We start from the raw sequence: 26,837 nt of genomic DNA, 5'->3' as shown, positions 1-26,837 counted from the left end.
AAAGTTCCTCAGGCAGCTCCCAACGCTGTTGTCTCCTCATTTTTCTTCAGGTTTGAGCTATGGCATCTCTGTGGACTGGATGGACTCCACACAAGAGGAGGTGGCCTTTTGGCAGGAGATGATGTCTGCTACCAATGAATGGATTGAGGGGTTACTGCCACTGCGTTCGCTGGCAGGGAGGAAAAAACTGAAATAACCTACTGTATGTTCTAGAGAAAGGCTGAACACATTTGTTAGAATTCGGAAACTTCCTGCCCCGAGGTAATCGAGACCATGGGGCTGGCAGGTGTCACTTTAATGAGGCAATTGATGGACAGCACTTTGGAAAAGTTAAACGTAAAGTACTAATTCCCTGACTGAGGAGTTGGAAGGTGCCTAACTGACGCTATACTTGATTTTGACCAAGAAGAAACTTTGTTTGCCTTTTTGTTTAATCATTTATATTCAGTGTATTTGAATTCCATTAAGCTCTGGGAACATTGTCAGGGAAGAGGAGGTATAGATATTTTATTTTTTTACTGTTTCTTGTGCTGTTGTTTTTTTTCCTGTGCAGAGATGTAGTTTTACTAAAGCAGCCGTGCGGAATTACTCATATTTCCCTGCAAGTGGTACACTTTGTACTTGATGTAGAATCGCTCCAAGTCACCAGCCAGCAGTCTGAGAATGAGCGCTTTGCATTTGTCGCTGGTGATAACACGTCTGTAATGTGAGGGAAATTGAGATCCAAGGTGAATCCAAAGAAAGAGAGGACTATTTGAAGCAGAAAATGAAGCAGCCTGAGGAGGATAACAATGAGGAATTCAATGCATTAAATCTTTTCTGCTTTAAAATGAAAGAGAGAAGAGACGATCCTGCAGCTAGTGGGATTTTGCAACCAGGAGCTGCTTTCCTAGCTGTCCCACAGGCTTCCTCAGTGACCTCAGGCAAGTTGCTCTATTAAAAGACAATTCCAGTGCAATATAAACTGAAGTGCTCGCCCAAATATAAAATGTTGTTACATTGCTAATGGACCTAATAGCATCTTCGAAATGCCTTGTGTGCAAAACATTTCAATATGAAATAATGATGTAGAAAACAGTCTCGTGTTAGCCTGGCGCAGTGGGTCAGGAAGGAAAGGTCAGAACCGCCATGGAATTCAGGAGGTCTTGGCAACTGCTGGGAGAGGCAAGCAGCGAGTGAACGAAGACAAAGGGTAGCTGCAGAGCTGAGGCCTGGGGTGATTTCCTGCCTCTGCATATCCTGCTGCCCTTCTCATCTACCTTTCACCTGATGCCTCTCAGCCTCTTGTTCGGAGCTGGAGTCACCTCCCTGCCAATAGCTTGCAAGAACTTTGCGTCTGGAGCATTAACAGCAGCCGAGGGGCATTACGAATGCATTTTGAAATGCAGCTGTGTAATTTTTACTTTGGATGTACATATTGTGATTAAATTGAATGGTTTTCTTTAGTCATCAGCAGGTCTCCTTGTACCTGTCTTTAACGTGGTCTGAGTAATGAAATAGCAAGCAAAAGAGGTGTTATATTTTGTCACGTCAAAAAAGAACCCAAGGGCAAGTGAAATGTTGTGGAGAAATATTTTTTGTAGCTATCCTGTCTTAGATTCTGGTTCTGTGAATATTTTGATATTTGTCTTTAGTGTATTGATTTTATTTTTAAACTCAAACAGGATTCATTTTCAGCTTAACAAAGATGGTTCTAAATAAATGAAAGAAAACATGTATGGTTGAAGTGACAAGACTTTTTCATGAAATGAAGACATTTGGGAGATAACCAGCAGCTTTTGTGGGAAAAAAAATATGGTTTTGCAATTGGAAAAATATAAAACTTGAAAATGTACCGGTTATACTAATGAAAGCACTAACAGAAAGTCCGTACAGCAACAGAATTAATTAATGACTAGCCTAATGAAGGACCTCATATATATATATATATAGCATGTCAACCCAAAGATACTTTGTATGGGTTCCAGCCTTGCATAATTTGTTCACCAAGCTTTGGTCATTTTTTACCTTTGTGGGATAAAATAGCAATTTTTGGGCCAAAGGTAAGAGTTTTTAAATGATTAGCTTTACCTGTTTAGGTGCTGAACATGTGAATATTGATGCATACATATGACTTAATTTCGACGAGGAGGCCTGCTTGTTGGAGCGGATGGTTTGGTGCAACGGAGTTACCTGCAGGACTGCTGCTCTCACCCCAAACTCTTCCTCATCCTGCAGCCTGCCTCCCAGGGAGATTTCTGCTGTGGCTGCAGATGTGGTCAGCAATACCAGGGGCTATGGCTCAGGCAGGTCCAGATCTCTCTCTGGAGGCTCCTCCGACTGCTCTTCATTGCAAAAATGGAGTCATCTTGCCTGCTCCTCCTCCTCCTCCTCCTCCTCACGTGCAGAGTTAGCACACGCGGTTGTGACGATGTTGCCAATGCTGCTGTTTACAGAAATGGAGCTGGAAGTGTTTGTTTTGTGTTTCAGAACATTAGCATCTCTTTCACTAGTGGTGCTAATAAAGGGAGAAAAAGGGTGTCAGTGGGCCACTTTCATCCCAGAGTAGTTGCTTTTATGAACTTGGCTCAGGACTTTGTGAACAAACTACTTCTGTATTCAGATTTCATTGAGGGTTTTTGTTAATCTTTCGCTAGCTTGTTTATTTAAATTAAGCCCTGATTAACTTAAGGAGCTTTCTTTGGCATCTTTCTTTGGCATTTAATGGTTTATCAGAGTAAAAGATTACACTGCCAAACCACATACGCATTTGTAACACAGCTGAATCTGAGGGAGTAAAATTTGCCATGTCGTATCTGTTTCACTTACTATGCAGAAAGCACTTTATCAGGAAAAAAAAATAAAATCAGGCACTTTTATTGTCAGTGATGTGGGAATGGAAATGTTGTTTTTGCAGTGTTACATTGTATAGAAGGAAGGAATGTGGTATTGAAATATGCTTACGGTGATAAGAAAGCTTAACAGAAAACCTTGTAAAATGCAGACAGCCGGACTCCTTAGAGCAATTAGGTGAAAATCACGGTGTCAAGTCAAATCAGATAAGTGATGAAACATTACCACTTCAAACAGTAAAAAAGTCAAAAGAAGCTCGAAATTTAACAGGCCAGCAACTGAAGGCCAGGCATTGTCTGTGAAGCATCAGATAGATTGTGAACCTGGATTACCCAGTCAATGGGGAAACAGGGGAGGGTCCTGTCATCAAAAAGTATATAAACTGTGTTTTGGAACTAGTGGGTGCGCTCTCCTGCTTGTGGGGCGCCCGCCATTGCAATCGCGGATAAATTACTACTTCACTGAGATCCTCGCCTGAGCCTAAGTTATTGGCTACGGAGTGTTTCTCACAGTGACATGTGCAGGAGTGGAGGAGCTTGTGAATATAAGGGTAACTGCCTGTTTGTACATGGCTTTCTGGCTGTATTTACTAGTTCATTACAGAATAGGTTCAGCAAAGTTTCATAAGAAGGCAAGACTCAATGCTTATAGTAAATGTCTTTTAAAACATTTCCCTGAACGTGAGCGTGCAGGTACCAGCAGAAATCTGTGCTGATGCCAACATCTAAGTCGTGGTGCCACGTCCTGCAGTCACCGATCTCTTGCTGGGTACAGAAGTAACCCCAAGGAGTGAGTAGGCTGAAAGGTCGCAGGCTGGTCCCCTTAGGCACTATCTGCTGAAAATAAAATCTGTGACTACAGTAGAGGTGGGCAACTGCTTTCCATAAATGTTCTGCATCTGAGAGTAAATGTGCTGCTTTTGATCTTATGCCTTATCTATACAACTTTTTCTTGGAGATCTTTACAAGCAAGAAAATGAGAGAAGGCAAGATTCTGGGAGTATTTCTGCCTGCTCAGACAAATATAGTATGTGGCCTATGTCCATTCAAAACTGTTCATGTTACAGGTATCAGAAACTATCCCAAAATAGTTCAGAAATTAAAGAAGAAAAAGAAAGAATTGCTGAATCTTGAACAATATCCTGTGAATGAGTGTCTCAGAGGAGATGGAAAATAAGTGGTTGAATTAATTATCCATTACTAAATATTTGCTCAGCTTTATCCTTCACCAAGGCAGGAAAAAATAAGTTGAAATGTTGTGGTGATTCGAGGAGAAAATGATGCTGGCTAAATGAACCCATGTGATAACATCTATTGAAATATGAAATGCTGTATTTCTGAAAGCTTGTTAACTCAGAAATGTATCAAATAGACCGGTGTATGAAAAACTGAATAAATAAACACACTTTGGTTCCTGATAAGAACGTGCATATTCAGCACCAGGTTGGTTGGTTGGTTTTGTTTGGCTGTTTTGTACTTGCTGTAGCTTTCATAGCTGGATCCTTTTTTTTTTTTTTTTCACCTGCCTATTTTCCACCCCTCAGGTGTCCTAGTTGTCTGCTGTTATGGTTAAAACAGATGCCCAGGAGGAGATGTCCCTCGGTGTTGCTGTGAAGATTTTCTGAAGACATTGGGAAGCTCCCTGTAAAGCACCCTGCAAAAACGCGTTTGCAAAGATGCCATAAGGTATGTGTTGCTGGAACTGTGCTGCTGTCTCAGCAGTGCTGCTGCTGCACAAGATCTTAGTGACGTGTGGGAAGTTCCCAAGATAGAAATCCCTTCCCATGGGATCTGCCAGGAGGATCAGCCACTTCTTTCCAGGGGGTGGCCCTTTTATGGGAGGCTCCTCGTACCGGCAGCTCTGCCACAAGGATCAGCTGTCCCAGTGAGGGTCTGGGTGAAGTCTGTGGGGCCACAGCGGGGCTCTTGAGTGTGTTTGGTATTGCAGTGCCAGCTCGCGCTCTGTTGTGAGCAGAAGAGGGCTGATTTGTGATGAGGTTTTGAGCAAGAGCAGGTGACATGGGGGTGCCAATTCCTACCTTTGGAGTTTTTGCCAGCTTCTCCCACCCTTCTGAATGTGTTGGTCTGGAGGGTGCTGGGCCAGCTCAGAATGGTGCAAAACCGAGCATCAGCCTCCAGGAGGGCCATGGAGAACTCACTGTTAATGGCTTTTTTCTGGGGAGGGATGGGCATGGAGAGCTGGAAATGTCTCCACCAGGAGGCCTACAGGAGTTCAGCAGCCCTAGACCAATCTCCCTTCTATTTTGCATTAATTTCCCTGTCAATCCACAGAAATTCCTCATGTCAGATAGTAAAAACTGAAGGAAGTTAGGTGAAGATGTTAGCAGGCGCAGCATCATCCTAGCAGGAGTGGAAAAACGCTAGTGGGAGCAGGGGCTGAGCTTGCAAGGTTTGCTGGTCACACCGGGTTTGTGCCAGAGGGCTCCAGCTGGCAGTCCTGCCGCAGATGGGCTGGCAGTTGTGGCATGCTTAAGCAGGCAGATACTTGCTTTTTAAAATGCTGTAAAATCATATTATGGCTGGACTTGTCTCTGGGCTGTGGCGATCCAGCCTCCATTGTGGACCAAAGTTAGCTAAACCAGCCCTGCTTTGATAGATCACCCTAGGAGGAAAAGAAGGAGGCCTGAGGATGAAGGCAGTTCCCCGCTGCTCAGTTTTCAGATTTTTTGCCAGGGCTGCAGTCAGGATTTAGTGAATTACTTGGTGGCCTTTATTATACACAACGCAAAATGTATAACACCACAAAGCCACAGTCCTACCCCCTGCAGTACCTGAAAGACCCCTACAATTAGTCTTAAGCAAGCTTTGCAGTTTCTGATTAAAAAAAAAAAAAAGAAAAAGGCTTGGGTTTAGAGGCGTGGAGCAGCGCAAATACAAGTATACTTTGCCTTTTCTTACTGTACAGAGCTGCCTGTGCTGTCATTAAACTTGAGGTGCTACCGGTAGGAACCGAAATCAGATTTCATGCATCTAACAACCCATAATGCCATCCCGCTAGTTGCAAACAATCCCAAGTAGCTCTTGAGCTGTAAGCAAGCAGCCTGAGCACTGGGCTCAGAGGGGAAGCTAGGGATCTGTGTTCTGGTAATGTCAGTAGCTCAGACACCCACTCTGTAGAAAGAAAAATCACAATAACCTCTTCTCCTCTCCTCTTCTCTCTCCCACTCACCATTACTAATTTATCATGATTGTAATGGCTTCTATTTGCTCTAAGCAGATCCTGTTCCCTTCCTAGGAAGACCTGAACAGCTACAGGGACATAATATTCCCAGTGGAGGATCTGTTTTTGGATTCAGCCAGACTCAGGCAGACTTAACGATCTTTAGATGGGAGCCCCCCTTTTTCAACTAGCCCACCCATGCCCATTTTAATGTGATTGTAATCTGAAATAGGACACTGGGAACTGCATCTGGAGTAACCCATCCCATGGTAATGAGCCGACTTTTAATTTATTCTATCAGGGAAACCTTCTGAAAATGTTTTACGTCTCTTCAGAAACCCAGCCAACGCTTGCTCCTTGCACAAGCTGCTGGTGCTGGAGGCTGAGTCCTGTGTGCACCTCTCTGGTTATTTCACAGCACTCAGCCTCCGTCTGCTCGACTGTTTCTGGTGTGATCCCACCTGCTGCTCTGCCACAGAAGTCCGCCAGTGCAACAGGCCCCTCAGCCCAGCCAAAAGCCAAGGGACAGAAGCATCATCCTGTGTCTCCTGGTGATCAGCCCTGCCTGTGCTTTTCCCAGGCTACTGCTGTTGGATTTAGGGCTGTCACCTCATCACAAAGTCCTAAATTATGCTCCCAGTGCCTGCTGTCAGCATGGCTGTCAGTTCCTAAGCACCGTGTAGTGCCCTTGGCTTTACACTTGTCTGCACCACCCGGACTAACTGTGAGCATCCTATAAATAAGAAACATTAATTTGCTTAGTACCTTCCCTCTGCCCCGGGTTTTACAGGGGCACACGGCAGCTAGCAGGTCAGGGGTGCCATCACGTCCCTGTCAGTGGTGCAGTCTGTCTCGATGTCACATCTCCTGGGCATGCCTAATTTACCAGGGCTGTTTGTTTGGAACTAGCTAATAAATTGCTTGCTACATGGTGTGAGCCAGCCCCGTTGTGACCTGTAACTCTCGTCAGTAAGTGCCTGGTCTGGCCTGTTTGGTGTTGTGTGCTCCCGGGGCTCCCCTTGGGTGCAGTTTGTCTCATTGGTGCTGAGTGGGGCTGGGAGGTAAAACCCCCGAGGGCCGGGGACGTCCGCCTGTGCTTTTGGGTGCCTCGCTCACGCACTGCCCCTTGCAGGGTGGGCGCAGGCTGGGGCTGTCCTGTACGGATCCTGTGCAGGCAGCCCCACAGTGAGGGACAGCTGATTGATTGTGTGTTTTGTAGCCTTGGAAACTGAAAGGGCATTAAAATTGCATAGTGTGTGCAGTGCTGATGCACTCTCCTCCTCGCAGTGCTGCCACTGGCTTGGAGACAGCTTCGATCTCCAGCTGACATCCAAGAGGTACAAAGGACACCGGCAGGTTTTAGAGAAAGACTAAACTACAACCAAACGGCAAAATATTCAGAGGGAAGGACCCGTGGGTGGCAGTGCTGAGTCCTGGGGCAGGGTCTGACTTTCAGCCATCCCACCAGCGTGGGGCCAGACGTGCCTTCCCTGTGCTGTGGTTGTTTCGGGCAGCTTTCCCCCAGCACTAGTGGCGCTCACCGTCCTGTCCCTGCCAATAAACCTGCTTTTGCATCAAATCTAGGTTACTCTCCCTTCCAGACACCAGATTTTCCATTTTCTAAAATGGTGCCAGAACAAGGGCTCTCCCAGGATCCCATTTGCTCCTACCTGCCCTGTTGCTGCTAATAAATCTCATGGCTGCCTGGTCACGCAGCGCGTGTTCGTCTGTATGCGTGTGGTAGAGGAGATGAAAATACCGTCTGTGTCACGGGATCCTGTGGGTTTATTTGCTGGGAAAACGGGTCCCTGATGCTCCAGGAATGTCTAGAGTTTTCCTCTAGATCCTACTGGGATCTAGATCTGCTGGGCACCATCCCACCCATCTGTGCCCTCCCTGGTTCCTCACAGCCTGGGAAAACTCAGGGTGCTTCAGCTGCTCCCCATCAGGGCTCACGCTGCAGCAGCCGCCCACAGGTGAGCCAAGTCCCCCATGACACCCTGTCTGGATGGGTGTCCCCTCCTGGGTTCCCCTTCTGCCACACAGCCACCAGAAACTGCCAAAAAACAGCCGCTGGATCTGAAGAGAAACCACACTGAAACCTGTCAGAGAAACGGACCGGGGAGATGGTGAGTGTGTGGGGAGGATGAGCGAAAGGAAAAGGGTTCAGAGAAACCACAATTTGTTGTGGGCTTGAAGTAATGGGCATCAAACGCTCAGAAATCACACAGCTAAATGTAACAGATCCCCACAAAGCCGTGCTGGCAATGAGTCATTGGTTAATGTACTGGTAACTTGGATTTATAGGTTTAATATTTTTTCTGTTGCTGTGCAGATTGCTTCATCAGTTTTCTTTCCTGTCCTGAGGTACTGTAAAATAGGATCTTTTGGGTTGGTTGTTTTTTAATAAATGTACCATATTTCAAGGAAAACGTTCCTTGCCATTTTTCCCCAAGCCCTGAAGTGGTCTCTCTGATGTCCTCGTCCAATTTGCAAGCTGGCTAACTAGCTCATACCTATATAAATGCCCTTTTTTGAGGATTAAAGAAGTATAACAGTCACTGCAAATGCATTTATTTCAATAGTGGTCATGCAGGCAGGGCTCTTTAATGAAATCAATTTATTAAAAAACATGTTTCCTAAATAATAAAAAAAGTTTGATGCTTGTATAACTTAATACACACAATATAGTCAAGATTTTTAATAATTATGCGTGATCGTTTTCCCTTCCAGAGACCACAGCTCTGCTTTGGAAGTGCCGAAGAAGCTTGAACCGAGCTGTACCCCACGAGCATGGCACCACTCCTGCTCGGGACGTGCCGTGTGCTGCCCCTGGCTGAGATCTTCAAGTCTGAGGTACATTTGGGGCGTTAAAGCTGAGGGGTGTGTGGGGATGTGTGGAAATGCTGCGTGATGGCAGACAGCGCTAAGGGTGCTGCTGTCGGGTTCCTGAGCAGTGTGCCTCGCCTCTGCGCAGGCCTGAGCATGGCTGAACAGAGCGAGGGAAAATGGATTTAAGATTTGTGGTGCTGGGGCGTTTAATTTCCAGGTATTTTCAGTTTTGAGACTCTATGTGCCTCACATATAAACACATACGCGTGCAGATATATGCGTGCGTGCTGCGTTTCGTCAGTTTGTTAGTCACACAACTCGCTTCCTCACAAGCGGTGAGGACCCTACATTTCTGAAACTGAGAGGAAGGTTTGAAACGCGTAGAGGCGTCGCGCACCCCGCTCCGCTCCCCTCACGCTTTGGGAAGAGCTCGGAAGAAGCAGCCTCGGCCCTGCGCTTCCCCTTAATTCGGGGTCCGCCTGGACCCCTGCTCCCCTCAGCCACCGGGGCTCCCCTCAGCGCAGCGTTCCCCCTGCGCGGGCTCCCCTCAGCCCCGGGTCCCCTCAGCGCTGCCCCCCCCGGCCTCCCGTCACGGTCCCGCCCCGCTCCGCCCCCGCCCGGCTCCCGCGGCGGCGGCGGCGGCGGTCCGGGGCTGGCGGCTCCTCCCGGCAGTGCGGTGCAGCGCGGCCGCCATTACAGCGCGCCTCGGCCGCGCCTCCAGCGCAGCCCGGCGGCGGCAGCGGCAGCGGGCCGGGCCGCGCCACGGGGCCCGCCTGAGCGGCGCGGCGGCGGCGGCCGCCCCTGGGTCGGGTATGGGCGGCACGGAGGAGGCGGCGCGGCGGCGGCGGTGGCGGTGCGGGCGCTGAGGCGGGCGGCGGCAGCATGGAGGCCATCTGGCTCTACCAGTTCCGCCTGATCGTCATCGGCGACTCCACCGTGGGCAAGTCCTGCCTCATCCGCCGCTTCACCGAGGGGCGCTTCGCCCAGATCTCCGACCCCACGGTGGGCGTGGATTTCTTCTCCAGGCTGGTGGAGATCGAGCCGGGCAAGAGGATCAAGCTGCAGATCTGGGACACGGCCGGCCAGGAGCGGTTCCGGTGAGGAGTGGGGCGGGCCGGGGCCGCTGCTGCCGGCGGGTGAGACAAAGGAGAGGCGAACCTCACCCCTCGCTTTTTATTTCATTTCATGGCTCCTTATCGCTTGCGTTTATTGGCTTATTTATCTGTTGGCAGCCGTCAGTGTGAGGAGCAGGACTGTTGTTGTCACCACGGACCGCGGTTGCGTGTAGGCTCACTAGGGCAGAGGAGCACACAGTCGGGTTTTTGTAAGCCCTGCGGTAGGTATCGGCTGCAGAAAGGCCAGGACCAGCCCTCGGCTGTGGCCGTGCAGGAGGGTGCCACGCTGCGAGGGCACGGGCAGTGCCAGAGCGTCAGTGATACCCCTGAAGGCTCGACTGGGAGAAATAAGGGCTCTGTGTCGGGCTGTGCCAGCAGCTCCTGCAGATATGTGTGGCAAAATCCCACTCATGTGGTCGGAGCAGGCTCGACCCCATCTAAACAAGGGCTGGCGTTGCCACAGGACAAGTCCTGCTCCGACTGTGCTAATTCGGAAGGGGTGTGAGTGTACCCTTAGCTCCCCGTGTAGTTTGCATGTATTTTTCATGCATCTTTGACCCTCAGCTGCTCTTTCGTGATGCTCCCTCCGGAAGCACTTGCCTTGCTCCCAGTCTCTGCGCAGCTTCACATAGCTTCTGCCTCTGTGCTGTGATGACTCGCCTGAGGGGTGTTTTGGTTTCATTGAATAAATGAAATCTCCCCTGCTCCCGCCTCCCAGCCTTCGCTTGCATCTGTGGTGCTGGCGCCTGGCCTGGGATGTGCCGTACTCGGTCCCTATCCAGAGACAGGTTTTTTGTCTGGTACCTTGGGCTAGGAGCTGGTGCCTTATTCCGCTGAGAGAGGTGGCACTGTAACGTTTAGTTGCGTCAGATTCCAGCTTTGAGTCTTCAGAAAACACGGCCGTATGCCGTCCCCTGGTTGTGCCTGCGCTGTGAGGAGCAAAAGCTGTCAGATGGCTTCAGTTTGCTTTCTTTAAAATGCCAGGAGGTTTGGGGCCCTGGAGGCTGCTTACCCTTCGTGCTGGTGCTTGACCCAGCCTGGCTCCGGGTTGTAAGCGTGATGAGCAGGCAACCTTCAGCACAAGGGCAGGCTGCGCCGCTGCGATGGGCAGCAGCATTCAGCAGAAAGAGTGTAAGGGGCAGGAGCAGTGACTGACACAAAAATAGGCATTGTGCCACTTTGGAAGGCCCTTGCCAAAGTGCAGACTTAGATTCCCAATGTGAAAAGACAGAGCGAAGTGAGCAAACCCAGCTGCCTTTGTGGTATACTGTGAACTATGACAAAATTGGGTGAAAAAAATCTGTTTTGTGTTTATCTCTTTCAAGTCATTATTAACCCTGTGAGAAATCATGCCCCATAAAGCTCCTGGGCTTCTCCTGCAGGCTGTTTTTCTTGTCAAAAGGCAAAATACAGCTTTTTGGGGGATAAGCAGAAGCTTCTCAGACTTGTGAGCATAGACAAGAAACATGGTAGTGCACGTGCTCTCCAGAACCCTTAAACTTTTTTGTCATAGTGCAGGAAATCTCTTGAGAAGGAAATTCTTCAGAATAATCTCCCCTTTTTCACAGAGCTCTCGATTTTTAGCATTTCTAGCCTGCTCTGCACTAGCTTGAAGGCTGTCCCACACGAAAGAAACCACTGTAGTTATCTTGAAGATACCTTGTTGGCATTTGCTGGTCTGCATCTGTGCTATGTTTTTGCTCTTCCTGACCCCTATTGTGAGTTGTCTCACTGTCAATAAATGAGAAGCAATTTCTGTGCAGTCAAGGCTTAAATTACGGTTAAGCATGTGCCTTGCCATTTTGCCGGATCAGCCCCAAAACCTTGCTCTTTGGGGCAGCGCTGAGGCTGTTCTTGAGCTGTTGAAGAGCAGGGTCCATTTCTTCCTGGATCCGGCAGGTTTTGCCCACCTCGGGTTGCTCAAATACTCTGATTTCTTGCCTGAAACGTGATGTTGTGTAATGCTAACAAAAGCAGAAGCATGTGCAGCCTTCACCCGCTGGGAATGTGTACCACCACCTACGGAAGAGCTGCTCCCCTTCAGCTGGCAGCTCTCCCTTGGCTGAGAGGGAAAGACTCAGACAGCGGAGGACCCCAGGTACAGGAGCCCCACCACGAGTACACAGCAGAGCAGGGGAGGCTTCCCACACAGAGGCAACACTTCTATGTTAATATTTGGTTAAAATGGGTGCGAGTAGCCCTGCTGCTCTGCTGCGGTGCAAGCGTGGTGGGATGAGGGATGGTAGGAGCTGGGTAGGGGTCTGGAAGGGAGCTGGGCAGTGATGTGCAGTGTGAAGGCAGTGTAGCTTGCCTCCTGCGGCTCAGTAAGGGCTCAGTAAGTCTGTGGAAAAGGCTTTAAGAAAAGGCACTGAGACCTTCACCTAGTTTTACCTCAAAGCAGCGTTCAGCTTAGATCCTGTCATGTCTTTCAGGAGTACCTGAGGCATCATTGATGTTGGCAGGAGCAGCCAGGGCTGATGCGCTGAACACAAGGGAGAAGCAGAAATGCCTGTGACAGTGGTGAGGGGGCTTCAGAGCACCAGTATCTGCTTGCAGTTGGCTGGAGAGCAAAAGGCAGATCTAATTCCCTCGGTGCCAAATGTGCAGAGCTGCTGTTGTCCCCGGGCCAGATAACGGAGAGGAAGAAGTTGTCCAAGCGCAGCCAACTCTTATTTTTTGTCCCCATTTCTGGCTTTCTTCAATTTTGGCTGTGGATTTTCACTCATTGTTGCATGTCTGTTGATAAAGCAAACCTTGAAAAAGCCAACTAGTCCTTTTTGGGGCAGTTTCACTAGCTATGCACGTTATAGGACAGAACAACCTCTAACAAGAGTCTTGAATGACTGAAGAAGACTTGTCCCAAGGTAAACCTGCAGTAGTGCCTACACTTTCCCAGCAAGAAAAGTTCATGTCCCAGTGTAAATTCCTCCAGGGACTGAAATCGATCAGTGCTTCTGGATTTAGAACTAGTCCATGACTTTGCAGAAACACCAGTTTTACTGTGTCTTGCTTTTCCCACGTGTAGTAGTCGTTGAACTGCATTCTCTGTAGCCCTCTGTTAGCTGATGTCGTGCCGCTTCTGGCTGCATTGAAGAATTGTGGAAGATGGTCTCCAGCTCTCAGCCGGTGGTTTGGGTGGCTTCCGGGTTACTGTTTAATGTTTTCAGGATTTGGGAGGAACAAGACCACCACTAATGCAGATTCCCCTTGGAAGCTGTTGTATCAGGTTGCTGTTACGTGGGGGATCAACCTGGATGCTCCGGTTAGTGTGTTAGCTGGAGTCGTGCATCCCGTCAGCTTGACAAGTGGCAGGAGAAGGCACAGGGTGGATGTCTGTGTGCGTGTGCCGAGGCCTTGGGTGGATGCGGGGTGTGCAGCTCCGTGAGCTGCCTTCAGACTCAGTGGCTTCCCTCCTTGCCTTTTATATTTCTATCAGTGGGTGTTTGGGTCCAAATAAACCCTTTGAGTTGTTACAGTGCTGCTGAACCAATGGGTCAGCCAAACCGATCCAGGTACTGAGATACAGCTGGAGGGGACTCATTCGACTACTAGCAAAGAGCGTATGGAAAGCCTCGATAGACAGGAGAGGCCAAAAATGGTGTATGGGGAGGTTCTGAACAGAGCAGTAATGAATCAGTGGAGCAGTTGCCCGAGGATGAAGTTTTTAAGCCAAAATTGGTTCTTTTTTGAATGACAAGATCTCCAGAGCACAAGCCAAAGCAGTAAGAATGGCATTCTCTGTCCTCTAGTCTGCAGGGCAGACAAGGTGGCAGTAATGCTGCTTTCTAAAGCACAGACAAACGTTCAGAAGTGCCACGTTTTGGTTAAGAAAAAAAAAATAACCAAGAGAAATGAGCAAAAAACCAGGCGAAACTTGCTGTGCCTTTCCTCCCAGCTAGCTGTGACTTACATATTTCTTGTGGCTCATTCTTTTCCAGGTCCATCACCAGAGCCTACTACAGGAACTCGGTTGGTGGACTCCTCCTCTTTGACATTACAAACCGCAGGTCCTTCCAGAACGTCCATGAGTGGCTAGAAGAGACCAAGGTGCACGTCCAGCCTTACCAGATCGTCTTCGTTTTGGTAGGTCACAAGTGTGACCTTGACACGCAGCGGCAGGTCACCAGGCACGAGGCTGAGAAACTGGCTGCTGCTTATGGTATGAAGTACATTGAGACCTCTGCTCGAGATGCCATTAACGTGGAGAAGGCCTTCACTGATCTGACTCGAGATATATACGAGCTTGTTAAAAGGGGGGAAATTTCAATCCAGGAGGGATGGGAAGGGGTAAAGAGCGGGTTTGTCCCAAACGTAGTGCACTCTTCAGAAGAAGTGGTGAAATCAGATAGGCGGTGCTTGTGCTGAGCTCTTCTAGCGAGAAAAGTGGTGATGAACTCTACTAACCAAATGTACTTTACTAAGTGAACTCAGTGTGACAGAAGGGAGAGCGACACTCCCGTTGTGAACAGCCTCCCACCTTGTTTTGGACACGAGGACAGCCCCAGGAAAGCGATGTTCTGTTCCATCTGACCTTTCAGAACTGGGGGTTACAAACCTAACGGCGAGTGAGCGAGGGTGCATGCAGTCGTTGTAAGGAGACAGGCAGCGGAAATGAGGGGCGGCAGCAGGGCACAGAGAGTACATAAGCAGCTCTGAATGGGCTGGCACATGCCAGGGTACTGTACACGTCCTGTTTTAAGTAACTCTATAGCTCTGTGCTGGGTATCGAAGCCACAGTACAGCTAGTGTGGTAGTCTGACAAACTGGCAGACAGCGAGAAAGAAAGAGGACAGCTTAGTTTGTGTCAGCTGCTTATTACCAGAAAGGTGTAAAGGCAGCATGGGTACCATTTCCTTATAAGGCCAACGCCACAGGAAAAGTTTACTGACATAGTATGCACACTTTTTTTTTTTTTTTCGTACATTCTTGAACATAGTTCAATAGTAAAGACTATTCTGTGGAATTTCAAGAGGAAAACAGTTATTTTATTGGTAATGAAAAGTCAAAGGACCTCTCCAATAGTGCTTTTCTTGGTGTGCTGAACTGGGATTGCAAGTGGCAATGCCTGCTCCAGTAGTAATTATTCAGTGCATTCTAAAAATATTTATTGCCTAGGTGTGTACCCTGAACGTACCCCGAGTTCAGGGCTTCCAATAGCGTTATGTGGTCAGGAGCATAAAGAGAGACCCATGTGCTCATATGCTGGGTTTTAAGGCTGGAATGTTGTGTCCAGGTGGGGCACGCCAACATTTCTGTCTTGCCAACAGCACTGTGCTGACATTTTGGGTGTCTTGCCAACCAAGGCCAGTAGGAGGAATGGAAAGATGGGGGGGGGGGGGGGGAAGGAAACAAACTTGAAAAGCTTAACTCAGGTGTATCAGACATCCTCAAAGGTGAGATTTGCTTTTATAGAAGTTAAATGGTGTGGAAAGCAACAGCTTCCATCACTACTTTCTGCTGTTAAAGGGTCATTTTCTTTCTTGGCATCTGTGGACGAAGAGAACTAGCACGGGGAAGGAGGAGCACAGAACAGAAGTGTGCGAGCAGGTGAAAAGGAAAGCCACAAGACAAGCTCAAGAGTAAAATCTGTTTTCCTCCATGTTTTAATTTGACAAAAGAGGATCCATCTCAGGTTGGTCATGGTGGGTGATAGCTGTTGTTACAAAAGCTCTGTGTAGGTGGCTGTTTTCTGGGAATGCTGTTCCACACTTGAGCTTTGCTTCTTCTAAGTTTTAACCAGCTTTTGAAATGCAGCAGGGTAACCAGGCCCCTGTAGCAAAGTTCAATCTATTAAAAACAAACAAAATGATAGTGACTTTTTTACTTCAGTGTGCAAGCTTTATACACCAAACTACTAATGGGTGGGAGGGATTAGGTGAAACCACAGGAAGCATCTAGTGTTTGATTTTAGGCCTCTAAGTAGAAAATAAAATAATAGTCAGATTTTTAAGCTACCCCCATCAATGAAAGTGGGGGTCTTGATTGCTGTTGAGTTCAGATTATGTCTCCCTTGAACCTGTTCTAGTTTGCAGCACTTGAGCAGGTCTGTATGAGTAATAATTTTAAAAAAAAGGTTTCCATATTTAAGCTGAAAAACAAACAAACCAACTACCCTGAAAATTAAATTTTTTTTTTGAATGTTCTCATAGAATTTCAGTTCCTGGACCCTGCTGGGAGGGCACCAGTCGCAAATGAGACTGAGGGAGGGGTGGCGATGGTCTAGCACCTTTTAGTAAGCTTGTCACTGCTGAGGCCCCCTGCTTAGTCTTGAATAGGCTACAAATACATTGAAAACCTCATACTAAGGCCCACTGAATTCCAGGCAGGTTCAGTGCTGGTCAAGTTGAGTGCCCTGAAGATAGAAAAAAAAATCTCTCTTTACAAAATCTCTTTCTAGGTAAGCAAAGCTGGAGAAGATTGATGCAGAGCACCACAGGAGCGTGGTTACCATGGGCTCTCTACCTTCAGCTTCTGCTGACACCAGTGGAGAGCGCAAGGTTTGCTCAGACCGGGACTGTTAGTCCTGTTTTCACAAAGGCAAGGACAAACACGTACAAAAGGGTCAGTTCTTTCATTCTCTTCTTTCAAGGTCTGGCTATTCACAAGGTGCGTCCTGGGTTGCGTAGCTGAGGGTAGCAGCTGTCCTAAAGGGCAGAGCTCGAGTGCTACATTAAAGGCAGTTAAAACTTGGATCAAACAGAGTTTTAGCAATAGTAAAATCCTGTAAGCCTCTGTGCAGGAACCTGGCCAGCAGGGAAAAGATCACTTTTCACAAGGCGACCAATATTTTATTTAATGGGTTTGGACATTCCCCTTCTCCCTCTCAGGGCCTTTCTGCTCCCAGAGAGAAATTCCAGAAAACCTAAATAAGTAAGTACCTTCAGATCTTCAGAGTAAATACTCAATTTAAAAGTACAAGTATCATAATTCTGACAAGGAACAGTACAGAAGGAAATGTATGCAGTCTTAACTACTTAGAGGTAATAAGTGGTTATATTAAATGATAGAGAAATCATTATATACATCTTTTTCTAATTCCTTGCATTTTCTAGACAGCTTATTAAAATATAGGAGATGTAGATTCATCTGTACAAAATTTGGAATGTTTTTTCTAAGATGAACTTACAGGCTATGCTAAGAATTCTTTTCTAACAACTGGTTTTAATGCTTTGACTTCTAGTACAAGAGGGATTTAGAGAAACCAGAAGGTCATACCTTTCACAGGATAAAGGTCAGGAGCTCTTTTACTCTAGGACAAAAATTTCAAAAAAAGAAAAAAAAAAGAAAAAGCTCACTTTGTGGTCTCTACCACACATTAAAAACAATCTGCATGTTAGATTGAAATTGCTCTGAACCTCCAGAATAAAAGCATACTATACACTTTCCTCGCTTTCTGTTATGCACTGTAACGAAATGTGAAAATAATGCTGTATTTAGCTGTCTGTATGTGACTGGAAATATGCTTGTATTTAGCAAAATGGTTACTGTGATAATGTGAATTCAAAACTTGTGAAGAAACTCTGGTGTTTTTTTTTTTTTTTTCCTTTTCCCCCTTCCCATTCTTACCAGTAAGCTACCTAGTACCTGTCCCACTTCTCTACAACAACCCTAACGGAAAAATCTGGTATTTGACTAGCTCAACAATAAACAGGATCTTTGCAACGCTAGCCGCTATACGTTATTGAGCAGATCTTCAAAACCAGCCAGCTACGGTGCTGAGGGAACCAGTGCAACTCTAGAAACACTGGCCATTCTGAAACCAACAACACCCTGTTCCCTACAGCAGTAGCCAAAAAAAAAGCTGTAGTCCCTCCAGGAGGCGTTTCTCAGCAGGCAGGACTTGTCACACAGCAAAGTAGCAGGGTAAGACCCTTGTTTGTACTCTTAACAAAAATGTAACAACAAAGGACAAGGCAGCACTGGACAGATCAGCTGTATGGAAGCCAGAGTTGTTTGTGAAATTTTTAACTTGGTATCAAGCAAACAAAAAAACCTACACCAAAACCAGAGTTTTGAGCCATCTCACCCCTTCCTCCCACAGCCGGATACATTTTGACCCTGCTGAGCAATTCCAGCTCTGATGCTGCCCACCTCCCCCACACCAGTACTAGCATTAGGTCATTGGGAGCCGCACACAGTCGGGTTTTTTTAGCTAGTGCATAAATGCTTAACTCATCATTTCATTGTGCACAACAAAGAAAAGCAATTGCTGCCATAGGACCAGCGAGAGAAGCAGCAGTGGGGGGAGGAGGGGAAGTGCTTCAGCCTGTTGGGATCTCATTAGTCCAAATAGAAGAGAAAATTGCAAAAGAAATCAGGACACGTTTGCAGCTGCCTCTCCTGTCATTGCTGATGCGCGTAAAAAGAAAGGGAGCGAAGAAGCCTGCAGTGTGAGCAGCCCCAGCTTCAGCCTAGCATAGCAAGGGGCAGAGATCCCTGCTAGTCAGATAACACCTGAGATTTCAACGCCTCTCTTCTAGTCAAAGACACCGGAACAAAGAGCAACTCCCTGAAAAAAAACAGGTGTGGATGAGCCAAGCCCAGGTACGTACTTGTGACCAGCACTGAGGACTTGCATCTTTTATTCCCATCCCTGCAGCTCTGACTCTTCCACAGCCACGGTGCTGTCAAATCAATTGCTTCTGTTCACAACTCAGATGTGCTGACTCACAGCCCCCATTTCACTCACTCTGGTATTCAACAGCTACACTTCCTGCTGCTGCTTCAACCAAATTTTTCACTCCCCTGCCCTCAATTAAGAGAGGAAACATTATAAAAAATTGTGCTTCAAATTCGTGACTTTCTCCCACAAAGAAAGATGCGCAAAAACTGGTGTTTGCCACAATTGTTTAGTTTTACTATTTTAGTATCATGAAATAAAAGTACAAAAACTTTACAGGTATATTGTTTCTTACATGAAGTTTGAACAGTTAACATTTGCATTTATTTCGCAGCGAAACCTGTATTCCTAGTCACAGAATGTGAATATTAGCCACTGACATCACCAACTCGCATTTCATTTTAGAGAGATACTGCAGAGGTAAAAGGCAACAATATTGCAAGGCTTCATAAGAACCAAAAAAAACCATTCCAACTCTTAACACCAGAAGTCAGACTGCAGTCAACCATCCTTCTCTAATACAGGTTTCACCACTGAGGAGGCTGAGAGTGTTAAGACATTTCAACTGGACATCTTGTCTAAGGGATCGCAAATGGGGATTCTCGTGTTTACAGGCTGCCAGCATTTTTGTGTCCTGGTTCAAGACATTTGCAAAAGTAAGCAGCGTGTGCATGTGTATGAAAAAGAACAGGGTGAGAGCACCTGCAGTCTTGACATAGCTTGTGCTGTTTACTCCATTTACCATTTTTCTCTGAAGACAAGTCGCAAACTGTTGTATGTAAAGTGCTGAGAGTTCAGTAACAGGCAGTTAACTAACAAATAATTATTAAAACCACGTTTATCCAAAGTGTATATTCAGGAATGCTTGTAGGTTGATGCTGCCAAAGAAGTACCTGACAGAAACAAAATCCAAGACGTGACGGTATTTTTCCTGCTTCCTAGAACAATATAGCTGCATGTCTTCCCAGCCCGTGCTGACTTTGACTTTATCAGCTGCACACAGAGATGAAAAAGTAAACCCTTGCGTTACCTTAACCTGCTAAAATGTCAGACTCGGTTTCATACATGCACCTCACCTTTTCAGACAAACTTCCAGGTAGAAATTTACTTAGGATAGACTGGTCTGATCAAAATACGTCCTTTGCTGGACCGCTTGGTGTCTTTTCGAATAATCGGTAATTTCATCAAGCATGCATGAAACCAAATTTTGAGTTTACAAATAAATAAAATGGTGCTCACCATTAGTTTTTATATATTTTACCATTTACTGAAATGCTTAAAGTAACTCAGTCCCTTAAGAATGAACTTTGGGGGGTGTTTAAATAAAAAATATTTGCAAATTGAAACCACACTTAAAATTGGCAAAACTATGCTTTGTTTTTGGAAGGGTCTTCCTTGTTTCTTCTCTTTACGTCCCAATTATAAACTCTAGCCATATCTGAGGGTGTGGAATTAAGGAAACTGCATATGCATTCAGATGAAAGAAAAGAGAAAAAGGAAAAAGCAGGTTATACAGTTGGCCAGACTACTTTGCTTACTCATGGCAGTCTACAGAAACCTCTCAATGAAAGAGCTGAGTTGGTGCACAGCCTTAACACACGGGAATACCAGTAATTGCAGGAAGGAAGGAAGGAAGGAAGGGTCGTTTTGCTTTGCAATGGCTGCCTGGCCATCAGTCCACAGCACTGACCCACCACTGCAGCTCACTCCCAGCCCAGGCTTGCAACCACCGCAGCAGGTTTCACAGCAACCCAACTACAAAGTCGAGCTTTGTACACCCAGCCACCAGCCCTCACCCAGTGCTGAAAACAGTATCCTTGTTCCCTGCTAAAACAAAGTTCTTGGAGTGCTACAGAATTTTAATGGCAGCCAGTCTCAGATAAAAGCACATCTGGAAACAAGTAACTACCTGTCTGTTACCTTTCACATACACCTCCTCCCCTGCAAATTAAAAGGATACTGACTTCTGTAGTGGTGAACTGATCCCTAAGAAAATCCAGGTCTTCCTCTAGAGAATCAAGGTTTCTCGTGGCTGTTGACAAATTCTTCTCTAACAGTGCCTGAGCTTCATCAATATCGTATTCAAGCATCACATTGGCCTAAAAAAAAAAAAAAATTTGTATAAGCTTTTACTCTTGAGTGGTAAGGACTAAGCCATAGCACAGATATTTCATACTGTTGTATTTCATACCATTGTTTGTAACTAATCACATTAACAGAGCATGTCCTGACAGACCATGACAACGAGATGGAGGGCCAGCAATGCCAGAAACCACTTGAGGCTTCCATTACTTCAGCAAAGCAGTGACAAACCCCCCTGGGGACTTGAAGTTTTCTTCCTATTGCTAAGCAACAGGGGATTCCTCTCTCTGTGGACTGCAGTCAACTTTTAGGTATCAGTATCTCATCTCCACCATGTTTGAAAAGCAAGAGCCTCCTCAGGTTTCTTAGCAGCATCTTTCAAGGGTCACACAACTCTACAAACAATTTTTGCTGCATTCAAGATTAACCTTAGGATCTATGTATAATATGGAAAAACATATGGCTATTAACAAAAATTATTACAGGTAAAGATATAAAATGTATGAAAGTCCAATATGATAACATGGTGATTTTTAATATACAAATCTTCATTTCAGTAAGGAGCTACCATGTAGAGGGGAAAAAAAGTGGTACCAAGTAAAGACGTGCCCATGAAGCTTTGTCCCATTTAAGAACTGTACATTAAACAGAGCCATGTACTATTAACTAGACACGAGTCCAGGAAATACTATGGATGCAAGAATGATAGAAGCCATTCTTTTTTAAATAACTGGAAGACATAATTTCTGCAGTAATAGTAAAATGCGTAGCCCAACACACAGACTGTAAGCAACGTGGAGGATAAAAGGCAGAAAGCCCAAGAACACCTAAAGATGATGAATAAATCATTTGTGGTATTTCATGAGAGCTTTTCTGTATGAACCAGCATGAACTTTCTTTGATATTCTCTATCAAAATAAACCTGGAGCACTGTGAAAGTCTCTGTTTGTGAATTCTGAAGGCAGCCTCTTGAAAGCAATGGGTATCAGACAGAAATCTTTTTATGATGGAAAAGAAGGTTGGGAGTAACTGCCAAATCAGCCAGGACGCTGTACGTGTCAACAACGCTTCTGTCCTAACCAGGCTGTTTGGTTTGGCAGCCAACACGTGGGAACACCAGGGATTTAGAAGTCTCAGAATAAACACTAGCAGGTTATCGCTACAGATAAGGAAGCCTCTGCTACGGAACATCCCAGCCTGGTATTGTTTCAGTACTTAGAAATCCGTGTTTCGAGCTCTGATCCCACCAGTCTTCAGCACAGACCCCACTCTCAATGCTGGCAGGTACCCGTGAGGAACAAAAATCCCATCTTTACCCCAAAACTTGCATGAAGAGGGAAAGCAACATGCTAAATACAAATAACGTAAAGAAGACAAGAAGCTAGTTAACAAACTTAGTTGTTTTGTTTGGCACATTCCAATCCTAGGCAATTACCATCGTAATTTGAACCACAATGTGATAAGGAAAATAGTCACAAATACGATTTTGGGGAAAAAACAGTTCAGCAAGATTACAAATCTCTGCGGTCTTACTGTGTTCAGCCATCAAACAAAACAGAAACACAAGCTCCACTAACGTGCTGAAATGGTCTTCCTAGGCTTGCTTCACCGACAAGACGCAGCACTACTATGTACACACGAGCACAGTTATGCCCCCATCTCCTAGGAGAACAGATGAGACAGTAACAAACTCTGTCTTTTGTAAGACTACGTTATTGAAACAGTTTCAGGAGTTCCATTTTACTTACCCCCAACCACAAACAAACTTTATCTGTAGGAGGAACTGAAGCTTTGCAGTAGAGATTATCTGCCAATAAAAATCTGGTTTCCATTGGATTTGTGGATTCCTTGGGACAAATGATAAAACTTAAAATTACTATTTTCACTAGAAACTTATGTCAGAGACAAAATGTACAGTAAGGAGCACGCTTTTCTGCTTTTTTGCCGTTGGTACAGTATTAACTTTGGTGGAACTAAACATAACTTTACTTCAACATTCAAGTCAAGAGTTCCAAGACTATAGCATTTTAAAAAATATTTAAAAGCAATGCAGAAATCTCTATAAAGACTGGAGAGAAAGTCAAAGCTTAGCTGCAATCTATGCACTATTAGAAGTGAAGTTTGCATTCCAAACATTACTTGTGTTGAACTAGCTTTCAAAAAGTACTACATACCTTTAAAAACAATTCTGTTATTTATAAAGGCATATTAAGTGTGCTCTCCAAAACATTTCTTGCAATGTGTTCTGTTAGGGTGGAAAGGTAGTTAGCTTTTCTCATACTCGTTAGATATTCAAAATAGTTTACCTTTTTCTTCTGCATGTGTTTTAAAATTTCTAATGTCTGTTTAATTTCAGGAATCTGACTTTTTAGCCTGTGAATTAACAACAGTCATAATTTATTATTTTACAGAGACACAAAGTTTCCTAAACAAGTGATCAGCTTTACTATACAATCCAACCTCCATTTTAACACTTGAAACTCTGAACAGCTTTCCAGGCCTATAAATGCAAATTTTAAAGATTATAGCAGGTAAAGACATCTTCTCATCTACTGCTTCATCTGCCTCTTAGCATACTGAGGCTCACCAGCGTTCTGAAGTGAGCAACACACACGGATTTCAAAGTGTAACAAACACATACAGTATCACAGACCTATTTGCCGAACTGCTGTGTTTCTGCATATTTCTGACCTCCACAGAGGAGAGGGAAACCGCAGCAGAACACAGACAAAACCCACTGCAGGTAAAACAAATCAAGCGTGTTTCTACTGAGGTCTACAAGCCACAAGGTTTAGAGCCACAGGACTTGGCACTGTTAAACTGAAAGCTCCCTCCAGAGCTGAGGGGTCTGCCTCCTCAGGGATCTCCCTGGCCCTCCTGTCCTCCCAAACCTGCCAGGCTCCAACCGTGGCGAGCACCAAATCAGGCTGCCAGGCGTGAATTAACAGGGGCATGTCTCCAGGGAAGAAGTTTAACTCAAATGAAGTTTTACTTAACGCTTTGATTCTGGGTTTAAGAATTTGCTTCTTACCTAGCTTCAGATCAAGACTGAAGCTACTGCAGAGGTAAGAGATTACTGACCCAAAAGTTAGAGGCTTGATGCAGTAGATGCTGATAAAATGTATTCTTATCTGAACTAGGCTGAAGAAATTACAACAGTAAAACAAGCCTTTTTAGCCTTAGAGGCTAAGGACCAATTCAACAATACTGGTTTGTTTTTTTTTTTGCATACAATTCTCAGGAATAAGAAAAAGAAAGCTGTTATTTTTCCCAAAAGTACTGCCAATATTAGCTCTAACAACTATTTTTTACTTATTGGGATATTTAAATAAACTAGGCTATATCAAAAAAATACAACTGTGCTAAACATTTCCCAGTTCTGCAAAAATTATGACTTACCTCCTTTTCTTTTGAGCAAGATTAAGTTCCAAAAATTTATACTTCTGATACTGCTCATCCAACTTTTTAAGAACTACGTCTGCTGTCTCATTTCCAGGCTGTTTCATAAACGAATCTACATCTTCCTTTAAGGGGAGAGAAAAACCCTCAGCGTTAGAAGAGCTTTGCAGAAATCCCAGATATAACTGTGCTATCATTTTACTCGCAGCTAAGTCTAGATTTTTTTCTAGGTAAACAAACTTCTTTTTTTTCTGGAGTAAAGTACAAAATCATTTTGATTTCTTTCATACCTCTACACAACACCCACCCTTCTTCTTCAGTAGAGAACTACACAGCAGATGCAGGGAATATTTCCTGCCTGTATTTGCTAGTGCCTCGTTAGTGGTGGTATCAGTCCTGCTGGCGTTAAATGAGGAGAAACCCCCAGCTCGTGGCTAAATTTTGACTCCCTGCCCACAAAGCAGGGATAACGCTTCTCTTTGGCTGGTCAGATTGGGAGCTATTTAGGATAAGACTGATGAAGCAAAAGAATCACGGCCTGACCAACTGTACATAGTGGCAGAGAAGAGAGAGGCAAAGGGGAGAAAACCAGTAACAGCTCAAGCAAGCTTTCTGCTGGTAACAAGTCTTCGGAAGGTCCTTCTGCAGTCGGCAGAAAGCCACAGAAAGTCCCCGAACAAGCAATTCGTGTCAGGCCTAGCAGCAACCAGAAAAGAAGCCAGAGCAGGTGAGGATGCTGTCCTCTGTCAGACCCCCGGAAAGCAGCTCAGCTTTCGGGGAGGTCCTTTTTTCAGGTCCATGCTCTCAGCCTAGGGGAAGATGCCTCGGTCACAGGCTTCTGACCCCGACACCAGCTGCCTCTGTGTAATTCACAAATACCGTGCTTGGCCGTGGCAGCAGCTCTGTTGCTGTCCGTACAGCTCGCAGGCCTCTCTGGGTGATCCTCTTACAACTACACGTGTACCTTCCAGAGGTTTCACCTCAGAAAAGGACTATAACACATTTGTAACCTCAGACACTCAGCTGGTTTCCTCCTGACTGATGCCTGCTAAACTCTCTCAGCTAAAGAAACTTGTTACAAAATTGCTCAACCTGTCAGGACGTCAGAGCTGCAGCAGAAATACGAACTCCGCAACAGACTTCAGCAGGCACAGTGAGCTCGGCAGCACAACAGCAAGTCGGGACTCACGAGACCGCGTTTCAGACTAATTGCCTGAGGAACGCCTCGAGCTGTTGCACCAGCAGGAGAGCAGGAAACATCCCTGCCTCCCGACGGCCTGTAACGAAGCTCTGGCTGAAAACCCAGGGATTAGATGGACGTTGTAAACGCGAGGCCCGAGGATACTGAAATGAAACTCCCTCTTGCGGAAGCCATCCCGCCCGCGCACATCACCCGAGACAGGAAGAAAAAGCAGCGCTTGGTCCCTGCCCGCTCCTGGCACCAACGCCCGGGGCCCGGCTCCTCCCGGCGGGGCCTCGGCCCAGCGCAGCGCCGGGCACCGGCCCTCCCGCCTGGGTCGCAGCACCCCGCTGTAAAACCACGGAGGGGTTCAGCAGGGACCCGCCGGGGCCCCGCGGTGTCCTCCCGGGAAGGAGACGCCCAGGCCGGCCGCAAGCTGCGCTCCCCGCGGGGCGGCAGGACCCTCCCGCGGCCGTGCGCTCAGCTCCCGAGCGGCGGCCCCAGCACCGCGGCCGGCACCCGCCCCGCTGCTGCGGGAGCCCGCGGGGAAGGCGGCGGGGGCCGCCCGCCCCGCCCCGGCCCGCAGCGGGCACGGCCCGGCGGCGCCGTTCTGCTCGGTGTCGCCGCACGCAGCCGGTACGCGCGGCAACAACGCCGCCGGCCCCGCGGGGCTCCCCCCGAAGTGCCATCCCCCGGCCTATCGCTCCCTCGGCCGGCGACTCGGCCCCTGTCGCGACAGCCCCGCGCCGCGGCTCACCACGAAGACGGCCTCGGGGATGCCGAGGGGCCCGCGCCGCGCGCCCCCCGCTGCCGCCGCCTCGCCGCCGGCCGCCGCCATCTTAGAACCGCCGCTGCGCGCGCGCCGCCGCGAGAGGGGAGGGGGAGCGACGTCATCACGGCGGCGCCGGGGTGAGGAGGGGAGGAGGCGGCGGGGGGGCGGGGGGGCGGGGCGGGCGCGGGGTTGCGCGGCGCTCATTGGCGGGGCTGCGGCAGGGGGCGGGGCCACTCTCGCCATTCATAAAACGGGGCCCGCGAGGCCGCTCAGGGAGGGGAGGGGGGAGTAACGGGGTGGGCGCCTCGGGGAGGAGCTGGGGGGCGGGGGCTGCCCCTGGATCTGGAGCCCTTAGGGAGCAGGGCGTAGCAAAAGCACCGCTCCCAGCTTGGAAACAGAAGCCGGAGAGAGGAAAGGAGTAGGGCCTGGTGACTTGTCTTCATTTCATTTGTTAAAGGGGGACAAAAGTAATAACACCAACAATGCAACACACCAAAGGGAGGCAGTGCCGCTCTGACCTGCACACAAAGGTTGCTGCCCTTGCTGTGCACCAGCAGCTGTCCCAGCCCAAACCTCCATCTGGGGCAGGCAAAGGCCAGGAGCTGCAGGCTGCTGCCGAGGCGTGAGTGAGGCCCACGGCAAGCTCCAGCTCCCACCACCACAACTCCCCCACGTAGCTCCCCAGAGCCCACCCCAGCCTCCACAACTGCAGCTGTGCACAGTGGCCCCGCTGTTCCTACAAGGACATGGGTTACCTGAGCTGCATCTCCCAGCTGCTCCTGGAGAGGAACTGAAGCTTCGTGTATTAGAACCACAAGGAACAAG

At 47.2% G+C, this 26,837-nt stretch overlaps 3 protein-coding genes across 16 annotated transcripts in view; 2 read left to right on the top strand and 1 right to left on the bottom strand.

Moving 5' to 3' along the window:
* The window catches only part of LOC310880888 (synaptotagmin-like protein 2), a 72,594-nt gene extending 68,321 nt beyond the window's left edge, over positions 1-4,273 (top strand). For 9 of the 10 annotated variants that reach the window (XM_083797351.1, XM_083797352.1, XM_083797348.1 and 6 more), the window contains one exon: positions 51-4,273. In XM_083797351.1, the coding sequence (XP_083653477.1) occupies positions 51-196 (146 nt within the window). In that variant the 3' untranslated portion in view covers positions 197-4,273. The remainder of the gene's footprint in view (positions 1-50) is intronic. The other variant, XR_014571967.1, reaches the window with a different exon arrangement.
* Positions 4,274-9,520: 5,247 nt separating this feature from the next.
* RAB39B (RAB39B, member RAS oncogene family) lies at positions 9,521-17,477 on the top strand. 5 transcript variants are annotated; one of them, XR_014571979.1, is made up of 4 exons: positions 9,528-9,941; positions 13,898-14,118; positions 15,426-15,591; positions 16,357-17,477. XR_014571979.1 is itself a non-coding variant. In XM_083797448.1 (3 exons), exons 1-3 carry the CDS (start codon positions 9,727-9,729, stop codon positions 16,378-16,380), a joined length of 384 nt encoding a protein of 127 aa, XP_083653574.1. In that variant the 5' UTR covers positions 9,522-9,726; the 3' UTR covers positions 16,381-16,516. The 5 variants fall into 5 exon arrangements, 4 of the variants coding, with proteins under 4 accessions (XP_083653572.1, XP_083653574.1, XP_083653571.1 ...); XM_083797448.1 differs by lacking the exon at positions 15,426-15,591 and having other exon boundaries at positions 9,522-9,941; positions 13,898-14,042; positions 16,357-16,516; XM_083797445.1 differs by lacking the exon at positions 15,426-15,591 and having other exon boundaries at positions 9,525-9,941.
* A 1,317-nt stretch (positions 17,478-18,794) lies between these two features.
* VBP1 (VHL binding protein 1) lies at positions 18,795-26,154 on the bottom strand. Its single transcript, XM_083797443.1, has 6 exons — positions 25,998-26,154; positions 24,061-24,185; positions 22,968-23,034; positions 22,410-22,508; positions 20,540-20,678; positions 18,795-20,017 (listed from the first exon to the last, which is right to left on the bottom strand). The coding sequence occupies exons 1-6, from the start codon at positions 26,076-26,078 to the stop codon at positions 19,947-19,949; spliced, it is 582 nt and encodes a 193-aa protein (XP_083653569.1). The 5' UTR covers positions 26,079-26,154; the 3' UTR covers positions 18,795-19,946.
* Positions 26,155-26,837: the final 683 nt, after the last annotated feature.

The sequence above is a fragment of the Anser anser genome, assembly GCF_964211835.1.
Source record: "Anser anser genome assembly, chromosome: 13".
NCBI lineage: Eukaryota > Metazoa > Chordata > Aves > Anseriformes > Anatidae > Anser > Anser anser.
The sequence above is the reverse complement of the archived record's forward strand: the minus strand, read 5'-3'. Positions and strand labels throughout refer to the sequence as shown.